Source organism: Propithecus coquereli, unplaced genomic scaffold, assembly GCF_000956105.1.
Source record: "Propithecus coquereli isolate 6110/MARCELLA unplaced genomic scaffold, Pcoq_1.0 Scaffold728, whole genome shotgun sequence".
NCBI lineage: Eukaryota > Metazoa > Chordata > Mammalia > Primates > Indriidae > Propithecus > Propithecus coquereli.
In genome coordinates, this window is record NW_012153374.1 from 44,467 (window position 1) to 60,755 (window position 16,289).

The window sequence follows — 16,289 nt, forward strand, 5'->3', positions numbered from 1 at the left end:
AGTGCTAGGATTACAGGCGTGAGCCACCGCGCCCGGCCTTATTGTTAAATTTTTGTTATAAAAATTTTCAAGCATACAGAAAAGTAAATAGGATAGCACAAGTATAATAAATATCTATATGCCTACTATATAGATATAAAAATCTTCTATATTTTGCTATATTTACTTCATGTATATGTATATGCAGTCATGTGTCACTTAATGATGAAGAGTTCTGAGAAACCTGTCATTAGGCAACTTTGTTGTGAGAACATCATAGAGTATACTTACAAACCTAGATGGTATAGCCTACCACACACACCTAGGCTATATGGTGTAGCTTATTGCTTCTTGACTACAAACCTATACAGCATGTTACTGCACTGAATACTATAGGCAACTGTAACACAACGGTAAATATATGTGTTTCTAAACATAGAAATGGTACAGTAAAAATACAGTATTATAATCTTATGGGACCACCACTGTATATGCAGTCTGTCATTGACCAAAACATCATTAAGCAGCACACCGTATATGTGCATGTATATGTATATATATATATGTGTATATAGATGTATGTGTATGTATGTGTGTATATACATATGTATTTTTTGGGTGATGAACCATTTTAAAGTAATTAACAGACATCATGATAATAAATCCTTAGCATGTATCACTGAAAGGCCATTCTCCTATATAACTACCATACCATTATTACACCTAAGAAAGTTTGCAATAATTCCTCAATATCCAATGCTCAGTTCATATTCAAATTTTCCCTATTGTCCCACAAATGTGTTTTAGGGCCGTTTTTCCAGAACTAGCCTCCTATCATGGACCAAACATTGCATTTGATTGATATTTCTCTTAAATCTACAATAAACTATTGATAGTATTATTCATGTTAGGATTAGTATCCCACTCTTCCCTTTCTTCTAACAAAACTCACCAGAAGAAATTCTTGTTTTAATCAGGGAGAGCTTATTCATTTTCCAAAAGGCCCCCCTGGCAGGAGTGTTACCTTTTCCCACATCATGAAGTACTCACCCTGGGTCCAGTGGTGTCTAGCCCTCAGGGATCACCCCCAGTGCAGAAGAGCAAGCTTGTATGTTTGGGAAAGGTGCCCACCCTTTCTCTGGAACAATCTCTGGGCCTGGAAAGCCTCAGCATATCTGAAGGAAAGAGGGGCCTGGAGAGGCATAGGCAAGGGCAAGTACCTGGCCTGGAGCTCCAGGGAGCGCTGCTTTCCTGACACCAGGAAGGTCCGAGGCAGATTGAGGTTGGAGCTCTCCTTTAGCTGAATGGAGGGGGAAATGGCCACGGTGAGGCCTACTGAGCTCCACAGGGCCCTAGCCCTCCGTACACATGCACACACAGACATGGGGTCAAAACTAGCATGCCTTTGTTTCTCCCAGCAACAATGCCCCATTCCAGGTTCCCATTTCCCACCTCCAGGTGCTCACCTCCATGCCATCTACATCAATGCGTGCCCGCACGCTAAACTTCTGGCCAAGGAGCCGCAGCCTGGGCACGCAGTAAAGGAGGCGGTCGTTGAACTAGGAAGGAAAAGGTTTGGGATGTATGTGCAGAGGACCTAATGGGGATGTGGCCCAGCTCCCTACCCCTATGGGACTCCTGAAGCTTTACTGCTGAGGACTCAAGGCAATAGATGGAGAAAAGACAGCCCTGATTGGGCACAGGGGTCACAAGGAAAAAGCCTAGGCATGGAAGAAACTTCCTAGTGGGTGGCCTTGGGCAAGTCGCTTCCCTGTAAGACTTAGTTACCTCATCTGTAAAGTAGAGAAAAACAATTCCTAGTGTAAGTGGTGAAAATACAATGAGTTACCAGAGGAGAGAATGGCTAGTGGGAGGTATAGTCCTGAGTGAGCATCAGGTCTATGTGTGCGTGTGTGGAGGGGTGGCATGGCCCACCCACAACCCCATGCGTGGCACTTACTAGTATGAGGTATCGGTCTTGAGTGGTCCCATTCTTTGCTGACAGCTTAAGGATGTGGCCTTCTTTTATGAGCTCTTTGGTGGGGCTGACAATGTCCTCCTCACCCCCTAGCAGCTCATATACCTTCAGCAGCTTGTGCATTCGCTCCTGGCAGAAGACAGGGAACAAAAGGCAGGGTTGCCAGCCTCCCCTCAGATGCCCACAGGTCACAAGCTCCCCCCACCCCAGGACAGAGACACCACTGGTGGGTGGCCAAGGAAGGGCAGGGGCTAGAAGGGCCACTCACCATTTTCCGGATGGCAGCATTAGAGTGCTCTGCTGCTGTGGCTATCAGCTCCAGAGACTCTATAGGTACAGAGAGGGGAGGTCAGATGGGAAACTAGCAGAGAGGAGGCTCCCATGGGGCTTCTCTCCTCTGTGAATACCTCCTCTTGGCCTGACCACACCCTACCCATCCCAGAAAGCACTAGCTTCAAAGATTTCCATAGCAGCATCATTTAAAATCAGAAATTGTCTCAGTATCACAATAACAGAATCACAGTACGAGGAATAGCTGGCAGCCAATGAAATACAAGCCTGCCAAAGTCATTATTACCATCGGTAACAACAGTAAAAGCTACATATGTAACTGGAATGACACATACCCATGTTTAACAAGTTGTCTCTGGATGGTGGGACTATGGGTGGTTTTTATTGTCTTTAGAATTTTCTGTATTTTCCATATTTTTGACAAAGAACATGTATTACTTTTATAATCAGAAAAAAGCCACACGAAGAAACAAAGAGAGGATCCTATTCTTTGTCTCAATAATTCTGATTATAGGTATCTATGCTAAAAAAAATACACATTCTATGCACAAATATACTTTCATTGTGGTGGTGTTGACAACAATGCCAAACTGGAAACAAAAATGTCCAACTACAGGGGTTCAGTTAAATAAATTATGGTGCCTTCATATAATGGAATATTAAACAACCTTTACAAGTGATACTTATACAGGGTTTTTAAAGATCTGGGAAATGCTCAGAGTATTTTAAGAAAAGGATACAAACTTGTATACACAGAATGATCTCATTTTTGCAAATATACATGTTTATAAAACATCAGGAAGAATATATGTCAAAATGTTGATCATGATTATTCTTTGGGTGCTGAGATCACAGGTGATTTTTCCCCCTACTTCTTTCATCTTTTCTGTAATTTCCATATTTCCTATAGTGACAAGTATCAGGGAAAAAAAGAACTGAAATGAGCCCCTATATATCTTTTTTTTTTTTTTTATTAAGAGACAGGGTCTCACTCTGTCACCCAGGCTGGAGTGCAGTGGCACAACCATAGCTCACTGTAGCTTTGAACTCCTAAGCTCAAGTGATCTTCCTGCCTCAGCCTCCCAAGTAGCTAGGACTACAGGTGCATGCCACCATGCTAGACTAATTTAAAATTTTTTTTTTTTTTTTTTTAGAGACAGGGTCTTGCTATGTTGCCCAAGCTGGTCTTGAACTCCTGGCCTCAAGTGATCCTCCCACCTTGGCCTCCCAAAGTGCTGGGATTATAGGTTGAGAGCCACCACGCCCAGGCCTCTATATTATCTTTATACTATTATCGACACACTAACAAATCCCACTCATGCTTAAGGCCTGGCCGCAGCTTCACTGCATCCCACTCTGTATGTGCTGATTTCGCCACTCAGAGGATGCACCTGTACTGGAGGAGCACAGGTGCTTCTGAAGAGGGTCCATACAGTTGGCAAACCAAGTCTTGTTTTCCTAGGAGGTTTTCTCTCCATGACCAAGTGCTGGTACTCTGGAAGACCTGTGGCCCCTGTCCCAGCTAAGACCTCCACATGCCTTTCTGGTGCCAGGCTCTAAACTCCAACCCCTTTTCCACCCTGGCTGCCAGCAAGGGCTTTCTCACACAGCTTACTGTCACTCCTCTGTTCAAATCGGTCCATGGCTCCCCTGTGCCTGCAGGATAAAGACCTAGCCCTTCAGCCTGGCGCTTAAAGCCCTTGGTGATCTGGCTTCTGCTGACCACTCCAGCTTCCCCCACGTGCACCTCCCTAAACTAAGACTCAGAGAGAAGGCAGCGCCCTAGGCTGTTTAGGTGGGGGGCAGCAGGGTTGGCATCAGGGCTGGGGCTGATCTCCCAGCTGCCTTTTCTCCTACACATTCTGCATTTCCCCCACCCCAGGGTAGGGGGCAGGCTGGCTGGAAGCTGCAGGCACACAAGCTCAGGCCGGTGTACACCGTTGGGCTCAGACTAGAGGCTTTGCTATAAGGAGTTCCATCTGGAGATATCTTATGCGGAGTATGGACTGGCATTTCCAGGAGTCCAGTGTCTGCAGGCTCTGTGTAGGGGTTCAGTATGGGGATGTCAGTCCAGGATTTCACTTGGGGGTTCAGGCTAGGGAATGCAGTTTGGGGAGCTTGATGTAGAGGCTTGGTCTGGAAGCTTTAGTTGGGCCTGTTTTGGACTTAGCAGTCTGGGATCTTGGTTTGGAGTTCAGTCTTGGGCTCAGTGTAGGCAGTTGAGGCCAGGAGTTCCAGCTAACCTGGTTTGGAAAGTTCAGTCTGGGAGGTAGAAAGTGGGCAAGTCAGTCTGGGGAACCAGAGATATGATTCAGTGGGGCTCAGACCTGGAGCCACTTTCTGGGGCTCAGCCTGGGATTTTAGTCAGAGGGTAAAAAACAGGGAGCTCAGCTTAGGATCTTAGGTTGGAAAGCTTAGTGGGCACACCTCAGGCTAGCTCTCATTCAGAGATTCTCATTCTGAGCAGCTCAGAAAACCAGACTGGGAAGTTCCTTCTGGGAGTTCCATCTTCGGACTCAATATATGGGCGCTCGGTCTCGGAGGTTCCACTGGGGGAGCTCAATCAGCCAAGCTCAAGCTCTGAGGTTCATTCTAGGGGCTCGGATGGGGTTGCGATTGGTACAAAACAGGAAGCTAAATTTGGTAGGCTCAATCTGGGGGCTGATTTTAAGGGGATTCAGTATGGTGGGTGTTAGCCAGGGCATTCTATACTAAAAACAGCTGACATTTATTGAGCCTTTACCATGTGCCAGGCACTGTGCTAAAACTTTTACTTGGATTATGTCATTTATCTACAAAACAACTCTATGTGGTAGGTTAGCGTTATCACCCCCATTCTACATGTGAGGAAACTGAGGCTGAGAGGCTGGGCAGCTTGCCCAAGGACATAGAGTTGACAAAAGGGCCTCTCTCTGGAGCCAACTCTAGGGAGTTCACGCTGGCAGCTCACTTTGGGTGTTCAGTCCAGGGAGCTCATTTGGGGAATTTCCATCTTGGAATGTCATGCTGGGGATCCAGTATGGAATTAAAACTGCAGAACTGAGTCCTGGGAGCTCAGTGTGGTTCTGTGGAGGTCTGAGTGGAGAAATGAGATGGGAGGATCCTTCTGGGGACCCCAGTCAGACAGGTATAATGTGCGGAGACTCAGTATCGCAGTGAGTGGCCCTTCTTGGGTCTCAGTAAAAAGCTCAGTCTGGAAACCTTAGTCTGCTGGACTCAGCCTGAGAATATCAATCTGTGAATCCAAGTCTGGGAGACAGAAAATAGGGGGTTTAGTCTTCGGGAAGTCAGTCTGGAAATTGAGACTGGGAAGATCAGACTAGGCGCTTAGCCTGGGTGGATTAATTTGGGGGACAATCTAGGGTATTAGTCTGGGGACTCAGAAAGGGACTCTCAAAAATAGAGGTTTCCAGTCTGGGGACTTGGGCTAGGGAGAGCACAGTCTGGAATCTGTCTGGAGCTTAGTCTGGGCTGCTCAGTCTCAGGGTTTCCTCTGGGTTCACACTAGGGAACTCTGGGAATCCAATCTGAGGGCTCAGTGAGATTTCAGTCTGAGGGATACTAAATGGGGGGATTAATCAGTTTGACAATACCCATCTATAGAATTGTGGCCAAGGAGATTGGACTGGGCAGCTCTTTTGGGGGAATCCCTCTCTGGGACCTCAGGATGAGGACTCTGATTGGGAAGCCACTCTCAGGGCTCAGGGTGGGGAGAACATTCTGGAGGCCTATCTGGGCATCTGTAATTGGGACCTCAGACAGGGCTTAATCTGAGAGCTCAGGTTGAAGATTTCAGGGCTCATCCCGGGGAATCAGTCTGGAAGGTTCTTTCTAGAGGTTTAGGTTATGTGGCTCATCCTGGCACCTCAGTGGGGGCTCTTATTTGGGGGGAGAAATGAGGTACTTCCTTAGTCTGCAGATGTCCATCTGTAGAACTCAGCTAGCAAACTTTCTAGGGGTCTAGTTCTTTCTAGAGGTCCATGCTTGGCAGCAACATGCCCCATCTGGTGGGGTGGAGGAGGCTCAGTATGAGAAGAGGACACAGCAGTGGACACAAATGTCTGCTCTCCATACTTTTTAAGCGATGTGGTCTTGCTCTGTAGCCCAGACTGGAGTGCAGTGGCACGATCATATCATAGCTCACTATAACTTTGAACTCCTGGGCTCAAGTGATCCTCCTACCTCAGCCTCCCAAGTAGCTGGGACTACAGGTACACCCCACCACACCCGGCTAATTTTTTTTCATTTTTTATAGAGATGGGGGTCTTGCTATGTTGCCCAGGCTGGTCTCAAACCCCTGGCCTCAAGTAATCCTTCTGCCTTGGCCTCACAAAGTGCTGGAATTACAGGCACAAGCCACCATGGCCAGCCTGCTCCCCATTGTTGTGGCTTCCAGGACTGCACACTTTCCTGGTTTTCCTCCGATCTTTAGGGCTGCTCCTTCTAAGTCTCCTTTGCTGATTCCACTTCCCTGAGCTTTGTCCTTGGCCCCTTTTCTCTTCCATTTACAATCACTCCCTTTGGTGATCTTGGCCAACACCATGACTTTGAATACTATCTATGTGCCAATGACCTCCAAATCTTTCCTTGGAATTCTAGACTCATCTAACTGCCTAACTGGCAGCTCACTTTGAACATTCCAAAATCAAACTCCTGAGCTCATCTCAGGAACCATCACCACAGCCAAAAACCTGCAAATCATTCTTGACTCTTTCTCCTAAGCCCTGCATCCACTCTATCCTAGTCCTTTCAGTGCTACTTTTGAATAGAATATATCCTGAATTCAACCATTTCTCATCACTTCTACCACTCCTATCCTCACCCAAGCCAACCTTTTTCACTTAGATTACTACAAGAGCCTTCTAACTGATTTCTTGGTTTTCTCTCTTTTTTTTTTTTTTTTTGAGACAGAGTCTCACTGTGTTGCCCGGGCTAGAGTGCCGTGGCGTCAGCCTAGCTCACAGCAACCTCAAACTCCTGGGCTCAAGCGATCCTCCCGCCTCAGCCTCCCAAGTAGCTGTGACTACAGGCATGCGCCACCATGCCCGGCTAATTTTTTCTATATATTTTTAGTTGTCCAGCTAATTTCTTTCTATTTTTAGTAGAGGCGGGGTCTCGCTCTTGCTCAGGCTGGTTTCAAACTCCTGAGCTCAAACAATCCGCCCGCCTCGGCCTCCCAGAGTGCTAGGATTACAGGCGTGAGCCACCGCGCCCGGCCCTTTTGGCTCTCTCTTGCTTCCCAAGTAATCCAGATCAAAACCTTCCTATGGCTATCCACCACACTCAGAATAAAATCCATCTCTTTATCTTGGCCTTCAAAGTCCTGTTCCTCTCTCCAACCCCACTTCTACCATTCTACCCTCACTTGACAACTTTGGGTCACACTGGCCCTCTTACTGGTTCAGAGATATGCAAGGTGCCTATCACCCCACCTACTCCAATCTCCCTCCCGCCTTGAGGAATCTGCACCTGCTGTTGCCTCTGCCTGCAACGTGTTCCATCCCAATTGGCACATGGCTACCTTCTTCTTGTTATTCAGGTTTTGACTCAAATGTCTTCTATCCAGAGATGCCACCCAATCTAAAGTAGGAGCCCCAGTCACTGTCACATCATTCTCTTCTAATTCTCTGAATTACACTTAGCATCTATCTAATATTCTCCTGTATATTTATTACTTTTGTTTATTGTCTCTCTCCCTAACTAGAATATATGCTCCCTGAGATCAAGGACCTTGTCTGTTTTGTTCACTTCCATATCACCAGTGCCTAGAATAATGTACAAATCATTGAAGTGCTCAGTAAGTAGCTGCTAAGTTAATGAATGAATGAATGGAAATAACAGTCTGAGGAAGACAGAAAGTAGGGTACACTCTGGGGAGCTCTATTTGGGGTGTGACTCTATGGCGTGGGGCTGACACCAGAATGAGACTTTCCTAGTGGTTCAGTGTGTAAGGAACTCAGTCTGGGGAGGAGGTATCTCAACCTAGAAATCCAAATCTGAGAGGCAGAAAGTATGGGGTCCAGTCTGAGGTGCTCAGTTCTGGAGAGGTGAGACTGTGGGGCTCTGATCAGACTTGGACGTTCTTTTGGGAAGTTTATTCTGGGTAGTAGCTGGTGGACATGGAATGAAGCTCTAAATCTGGAGGATGGAAAATCAGGAGTTTGATGAGACAGGGTTCTTTCTGGGGAGCTCAGCTATAGAGATTCAGTGAAGAGGGCTTGGTCTGAGTGGGGTCAGTCTGGGCTTGCAACCTGATGGTGTAGTCCCTGGGGATTCAGGCTCAGTTTCATTCTGCACTTGGTACAACTTCATTCAGGGATGAATCTGGGGGTCAGCCTTGGGGTCTTGGCCTAAGAAGTGGATGGCTTCCTTTAGGGGATCATTCTGGGCATGCCCCTCCAACTCTGGGGTTCTAGTTGGGAAGTTCAGACTGAGGGACTTCTGCATGTTCTGTCTGGGTACTCAGAACAGGGATCTCAAATTGGAAGTTCATCCTGGAGTCTTGCTTCAGAGCCTCAATGTGGGCCTCTTGGTTTGGAGATCCTACTCTGGGATCTCAATCATGTAGCCATGGAAGGCTGACCTGTGAATGAAGTCTTGGGGTCCTGCCTAAGAGGTCTGGCCTAGGACTATCAGTGTGGGGAAGCAGGGCGGGGCCTGGGTGCACACACTCACTTTGGGCATCCTTGCTGTCCGGGGAGCCATGGGGCAGCTTTAACAGATAGTCCTTGAGAAGTAGCTCATAGCGGGGGATGCGCTGCACAGGCTCCAGCATGTGGTGCTGCAACGTCAGGTTGCCACAGGCTTCCTCCTTCTGTGACAGGAGAAGCAGAGGGGCTGAGGTCTAGCTGCAGATTGCCCCCAAGTCCCTGAAGACCTCTCCTCCCCCAGGCTGCTCCATCCAGCTTTGTCACTTACCTGCACCTCATGGATGATGACTTTAAACTGAGTGGAGCGCTCTGTCCAGGTGTTGACCAGCTCCACAGCCCGGTCAAAGTTCTTCACATACTCGCCATACATCTTGAGGAAGGGCGCCAGCTTCTGCAGGATGTCCCCAATGCGTGGGTAGCGGTCCCTGGGGTGGAAGCAGGAGCTGATGTGGTCCTACTGATTCTTGCGCCCTAGAATCCTCCCCTACAGGTCTCCAACCCCAGGAAGACTGCGCTCATCTCGGTCCTGGAAACCCACTTCCCAGCCAGTCTGTGCCTTAAGAAGTGCTGCTTACATTATGGGCCAATTAGACTACATAGGCTGAGGCTCAGCTTGACCTGAGACCATGGTCTGGAACGCCACCTGCCCCAACTCTGGCCTGCTCGAGCACCAGAACTGATGTGTCTTAGAATACCTGCCCTGACCTTACTGCAAGGGCCACTTCATGCACTGATTATTGACTCTGTGCCCAGCCTTGTGCTGGGTGAAGCTAGGGACACAGAAATGAGTCACGTACATCCAGTTGAGCCCTGAGAGGGTCACTGTCTGGTAGGGGAGACAAAGTGACCAGGCCTGGTCACACTCCTCATTGGTCACAGTGTGTTATGGGAGACGAACAAACCAGACCTGGTCCTGGCCCCCTAGGGTCACAGGCTGGTAGGGAGATATAGCAACCAGGCTTTAGGCCAGCTCTCTGTGGTCACAGTCTGGTGAGGGGGACACACTTTATCCTATAGGTATGGGGAACATGGAGATAAGTTTAAGCAGGGGTAACATAGTCTGACTGTTGTTTAGAAAGACCATTTTGGTGGGTGGTGTAGCCTCTAAAGGGTGGACTGGAAGAGGAGAGCTGGGAGCCTGGGAGGCTGCCTATAAGCCCTGCCCTTCTACCTCAGGACTCAGGCACCACTTCCTCCCTGAATCCTACTCCAATCCCCACGCTAGGCTTGCTCCACTTGTCTGGGTCCCCACAGCCTCCCATTCCCAGTTTTATCACAGCACTGATAAAAATAACAACATCTCACATTCATTGAGCACTTATTATATACCGAGTACTGAGCTCTCTATGTGTATTAACTCATTTCATCCTTAAAACAATTCTACAAGGTAGGCTGTTATTATTATCTCCATTTTATAGATGAGGAAACGGAGGCACAGCAACTTAAGAAACCTGTTCAAAGCTAGCAAGTGTCAGAGCCAGAATTTGAACCCAGCCAATTTGGTTGCTAAGCTTACACTCTTGAGGGCTATGCTACTCCGTTATAATTTTCTGAGTCCTGGTCTGTGTTCCACATTAGACTGGGGGGGGCCTAGAGGCGGAGCTGGGACCTGATTCTTTCTGTGAAAGTCAGTAAGAGGAGAGGGCAGGCAGGGATGAACTCTTGTGTACACATCTGGGTCTGGGCTTGGAAGGCACATGGACAGGGGAGCGGGCAGCCTAGATCTGGGCCCCTCACCATTCCTCCATGCGCTTCTCTAGCTCAGGCAGCAGGAACTGCTGGTGGAAGCAATAGATGGAGCAGATGTTAGAGAAGATGCCATGAACAACGTCGGCGGGGAAGGAACTGCGGTTCCGAGCCTCTTCCAGCAGCCGGGCACAGAACACCTGTGGGGCAGGGCAGGAGTGCTCAGTCCCGCTGGGCCTGGGACTTGGCTGGGGAAGGGGCAGCTTGTGGGTGAGGGCAGTGTTTGTGGGCAGCTTTGTGGAGCTTTGGGATCAGCATTGGTCTTGAGACTGAGGAGAGAGGGACTGGAGTTAGGGTTATATATGGGGTTGCAATTCAGATTGTCAAGGTTAGGACCTGGAGTTAGGCATTGGAACAATGAGAAGTCAGGATAAAGGTCAAGGTTGGAATTAGATTCGGGTCAGAGAGAAAGTTGGAATTAGATCCATTCAGTTAAAAGATATTTTTGAGTGCCTACTGTGTACCAGGCACTGTCCTAGAGGCTAGGATAGAGCAGTGAACAAAGCAGACAAAAATCTCTACTCTCAGTGATTCTAGTGGATTTGGGATCAGGAATAGGGCCAGGGTTAGAATGAGTTTCACAGCAAGGGGTAAATTCAGGATCTGGGTCAGAGTCAGTATTAGTTTCACAGTCACAGTCAGGGCCCAGGTTTAGGAGAGTGAAGGTTAGTATGAGGATCAAGCTTGGGGTCATAATCAGAGTTGGCCTCAGAGGCAAGTTGACTTCAAGGTCAGAGAGGGGTCTTAAGCACTTCTAGATTTCTGGCCATGATGGTGAGGACAATGGTGGGGTTGAGCTCAGGCCCTATTACTTCTTCCTTAGAACTCACCTACCAGGTCCTGGGGCCCTGGGATCCCTGAAGGGCCACTCACCTGATCCAGGAGATGGAGCCTGGAAACATAGGCCTTCTCAGTTTGCAGGAGCTCATTGGCAATGTGAAACACCTTCTGCTGCACGGTCAACTGGAAAGGAAAAGAGGTAATCCCCTGAGCCATCATCCTCTATCCTAACCCTCACCCAAGCCCCCAGAATTCTTAGAACAGCTCACATGCTACTCTAAGCTTAATGCCAGCCTGCAATAACTCTGACCCCCATCTCTAGACCCATGAGCCCCCCAGCTTCACCCCTGACTCTTCAGTCTATCATAAAGCCCACTCCTCAATTCTGATGACATGCACTCCCTCATTCAGCCAGCCACTCATTCACCCATTCATTTGTTCTCTCTATTCATTCGGCATAGTGTAGTGGTTAAGCATGTGGGCTAGGAAGCCAGACTTCCTGGGTTCAAATCCTAGCTCTGCCATGCACTAGCTTGTATAAATTGTTTGCCCTGTACTAAGACTCCTTATCTATAAATACAGATAATAATAGAACCTAAAGCCATTTTTAATGGAGACAATTAAATGATTCTTTTTTTTTGAGACAGGGTCTAGCTCTGTCACCCAGGCTGGAGTGCAGTGGTGTGGTCATAGCTCACTGAAACCTCAAATTCCTTGTCTCAAGTGATCCTCCAGCCTCAGCCTCCCAAGTAGCTGGGACTATAGGTGTACGCCACCATGACCGGATAATTTTTTTATTTTTATTTTTTTGCAGAGATGAGTTCTCACTATGTTGCCCAGGCCGGTCTTGAACTCCTGGCCTCAACTGATCCTCCTGCCTTGGCTTCCCAAAGTGCTAGGATTACAGGTGTGAGCCACCGTGCCCAGTCTAAATGATTTAATATAAACATAACATAGAAGACTTAAGATTAAGTAGTCTATAAATGTTAGTTATTTATTCACCCACTCAGTTCACTATCAGCAAGGTCTTGCTGAGTACCTGGGGTGTGAGAAAGACACAAAAGTAAAAAATGCATGAAACTGATTGCCTGTTGACTCCATTTCCTATCTATTAGACCATATTTGCTGAGTACCTGCCATCCCAGCAGTCCCTAGCCTTAGCCCCCACACTTGAGCTTGGTCCTGGTGGAGCAGGTATTCTGGCTGAGACCTAATTCAGGTGCAAGGATGCCTTTTGAAGAAATGGTAGGCTGCCAGGGCACAGAAAGGGGTCCGTGTTGCCAAGAGCCTTTATTTCCACAGCCTCAGGTTCCCATGGGGCTCTAGCTCTTGTGCCCCTCCTCCAGCTGTTGGGAAGTCTCTTCGGATGTGAGAGACTTTCCATTTTACAAATAAAGAAACCGAGGCTTGTGGTGGGGGAGTGGAGAGAGAAGAGACTTGCTTAATGTCACACAGCTACTCAGTCATGGGATTTTCCAAATGGAACAGGCTTTAAAGATTCCCAACCAGGACGCCCATCTTCCAGATGGAAAAACTGAGCTCCAGCTTATGGCTCTCTGATGAGGGTAGAACAACCTTCCTAGCGGGCATTTGGAATTGTGCATGGTCATTTAGGTAGTCACAGTGCCTGGTGGCAGGGTCAGGGGTTTGCTACTGGTATTTAGTACCAAGAGACCAGGGAAGATAAACATCCAAAATGGAAACAATGTCCTATTTTGAGAAATAGTGAACTAGGGGAAGAACCAAGCATAAAAGCCAGGCTCTGGGTTTCTCCATGTGGTCCTGCCTCTTGGTGAACATGGGTCAAGTACCTCCACAGACTCCTGTCTCTCGATCGGGGGCACTGGGATTTCTCTGTCCTTCTCCTCATCCTCCTCGTCGTCCTCCTCCTCCAGGTCACTGTCAACCTCCTGGGAACCAGGCCGGTGGGGGTCGGCCAAGGCAACAGGAACATTGGCCAGGGCAGGGGGCCCAGGGCAGAGGCTGTGGCTGGGGGGCCCGTCATCACTGACGAAGCAGGTCTCCTCACTGTTGGATGGCGAGCTGATGCTGTCAATGCCGCTGTCCCGGTTGGGTACCTTCTCGCCGTCCCGGGGCCCAGGAGCCAGCAGGAACAGGCAGCGGGAGGCCTCACCCTCAGGGAGCTGGGGCACTGGTGGCTGCGGGGGTGGCTGTGGCAACATGGCTGGCTCTGGGGGACCTGGGCTGGGGCCAGGGGCTGGCCTATCCGAGGCGACAATCACAGGCTCTCTGAGGTGGGTGGCGGACACACATGGAGGCAGGGTATGAGCTTAACTGACAGGCCTTTCCTATGACTATCCCTTCCTGTCCCACGTTCCCCCTTCTCCCCACAGGGTCGTCCAGGGACCAGACTCACCTTTCAAACTTCTCAATCAGTGAGGATACCGCTGCAGAACTTGGGCTGGCCTCCACCCTGGGGGCCAGGCCCTTGGCCACTCGGGGGTCTGCAGGTAGTGGGCGTGATGGCGGAGGGGGGATAGGCTCAGGTGGGGGCAGCATCCGGGGCATCTGCAGGTAGCTGGGCTTTGGGGGGACTGAAGAGATGGATGGGGAAGAGGGAAGGGAGACCTCAGTCAGTTGGGTTTGGAGGTGGTTGTCATGTCCAGGCCACAGCCCCCTCCACAAACCCCAGTCTGCACCTTTGCCTAAGGTAGACACACAGCAGGCCTGAGGTGAGATCCCAGTAGGCACGTATTAGCCCCACGACACAGCCCCGCCCGCTGGGTAGGTAGGACTTCCCTTGAGACCATCGTACCTTCCTGTCCTTCTAACAAGCCCTCTCCTCTGCCACTGGCCAACTTCTCCCCTCCTTTGTTCCCTCCCCTGGGCCTTTTCCCTGCTCCTTTCTGAAACCACTTACCCTGCGGCTTCGGGCCCGGTACCCGCTTCAGTGGCGAAGGACGCTGGCTGGGGGTTTCGGTGGGGGGGCCTGGGTCTGAGCGAAGCCGTTGGGGACCTTCTGGATGAGGCTCAAGGCTCTGGCCGGGGTCAAGGGATAAACTTTTAACCAGGATGCGGCTTCCCTGGTGCAGCCCTGCAGAAGGGAGAAACTGAGTGTGAAGTGAGTGACTTTACCCCACAGGGGACCAGGGAGTTGCCTGTCTTAGCAAGTATTTAGGCTGTTGGGTTTCCATGAGTCCCTTTCCTGGCCACGTTGCTTTTCTGGGAAGGCCCTACCCCAGCCCTCGGATGGAGAGCCAGGCCCAGGGCTGGGGCTGGGACTGGCTGTTTTTATCAACAGATAAAAGTTCTTTGTGATGAGTGCATTGGTTCCATGTATGTCAGCAGGCATTATTACCAGGGCGTGCACGTGTTTGCAGCCCTTGTTTATACAGCCCCAATGGTATGGTGAGCATAAACCACACTGCACCCTTTTTTAAGGCCCTGAGAATATTTGGACTTTCTTGTCTCAAATTTTATACAGCTAAGTGTACTTAAAAGTGATGAAATTGTATTTCATGAACAAAAGTTTTGCTTCTTAAAATCCCAGCTTCTTACTAATCTGTACTAACCTTCTCTACTTCCACATCCACACATACCCAGCATCCAGAGTTCAGGTCACAGGAGCAATTTTAAAACAGCAAGTAGCAAATTGGGACAGTAGTACTGTCCCTCCTCCCTCACTATATGTCCCCTAAAGTCACCTCTGTGTTTGGCCCTGGAGGAGATGATGGGTCATGCTTATGAGAGAGGATTCGGTCTGGGAGGCGATGAGGGACTCCCAAGGGATGAAATGTTCCAAGAGAAGGAGTGTGGGGCTCATGTGGTCCTGGCTGGGCAGGGGCTATGGGAGTGCCTCAGATGATAGAGAAGTCAGGTGGGGCCAGAGAGGAGACAGAAAAGCCTTGGATTCTAGGCTGAGAGCCAGACATCCATCCTGTGGCAGGAGAGAGCCACGGAAAGCCCTTATGTAGGGAGGGATGCAGGCAAACAGGTGTGAGGACAAGAGAGTGTGCAGCAGTCAAGAGCTCCCAGAGGTACCACCGGCACATGCTGCCAGTTAAGTTATGCCACAGAGACATGGTCTCTCACTCACAGCCACAAAAGGTTTGTTACCCTGTATCACACGTAAATGATCAGTCACAAATGGGCCCACTCAGTCACAAAAACACACGGTGCTATTTACACTGTTTCACACAACTGGGGCTACACAAATTCAACCATCCATTCACCTGCTGTCACACTCCCGAAAGCCTGGTTACACAGTCACAAAGACCCACGGTCACAACCTCACATATGATCATACAGCCTCACAGTATCACACATACCTGCAAACATGGTCATGCACAGTCACAAAGGCACACAATGGCAATTCTACCATCTCACACACAGCTTCACACAATTGCCCAAACACATGCCATCATATATGCAGTTATACAGTCCTCAAACATAGTTCCACTGAGTCAGTGTCATTTATACTGTGTCTCACAACTGCAGGGCCATGGAGTGTCACACACACCATAATGTGCTTTCACACACACCTGCAAATATGGTTATGCATAAAGACTACAGTCACACAGGGTCAATTATACCATGTCAGACACAACCTTACACAATAGCAAAAGACCATAAAATCACATGCCACCACATACTCAGAAACACAGATACACAATCACAGATACATGGCATATAGTTGGCCCTCCATATCCATGGGTTCTACGTCCTTAGGTTGGTTGGTTGAAAATAGTCGGAAAAAAAAACCTATAAAAAATAATACAACAAGACTTAAACCTAAGGTGTGAAACTATAAGAATTCTAGAAGAAAATGTTGGAAAAACTCTTACAGACATTGGCCTAGGCAAAGAATTTATGAAGAAGACCCCAAAGGCAATCACAGCAACAAC

At 48.8% G+C, this 16,289-nt stretch overlaps 1 protein-coding gene across 1 annotated transcript in view; it reads right to left on the reverse strand.

Annotated features, from left to right (window-relative positions):
• Positions 1-16,289, reverse strand: part of FGD1 (FYVE, RhoGEF and PH domain containing 1) — a 41,219-nt gene that overhangs the window by 7,644 nt on the left and 17,286 nt on the right. Inside the window, exons 2-12 of the mRNA XM_012661622.1 lie at positions 14,306-14,479; positions 13,802-13,979; positions 13,236-13,674; positions 11,518-11,607; positions 10,636-10,784; positions 9,167-9,323; positions 8,924-9,062; positions 2,226-2,284; positions 1,940-2,086; positions 1,446-1,538; positions 1,200-1,279 (exon numbers count right to left, since the gene is read on the reverse strand). Coding sequence (XP_012517076.1) covers positions 1,200-1,279; positions 1,446-1,538; positions 1,940-2,086; positions 2,226-2,284; positions 8,924-9,062; positions 9,167-9,323; positions 10,636-10,784; positions 11,518-11,607; positions 13,236-13,674; positions 13,802-13,979; positions 14,306-14,479 — 1,705 coding nt within the window. The remainder of the gene's footprint in view (positions 1-1,199; positions 1,280-1,445; positions 1,539-1,939; positions 2,087-2,225; positions 2,285-8,923; positions 9,063-9,166; positions 9,324-10,635; positions 10,785-11,517; positions 11,608-13,235; positions 13,675-13,801; positions 13,980-14,305; positions 14,480-16,289) is intronic.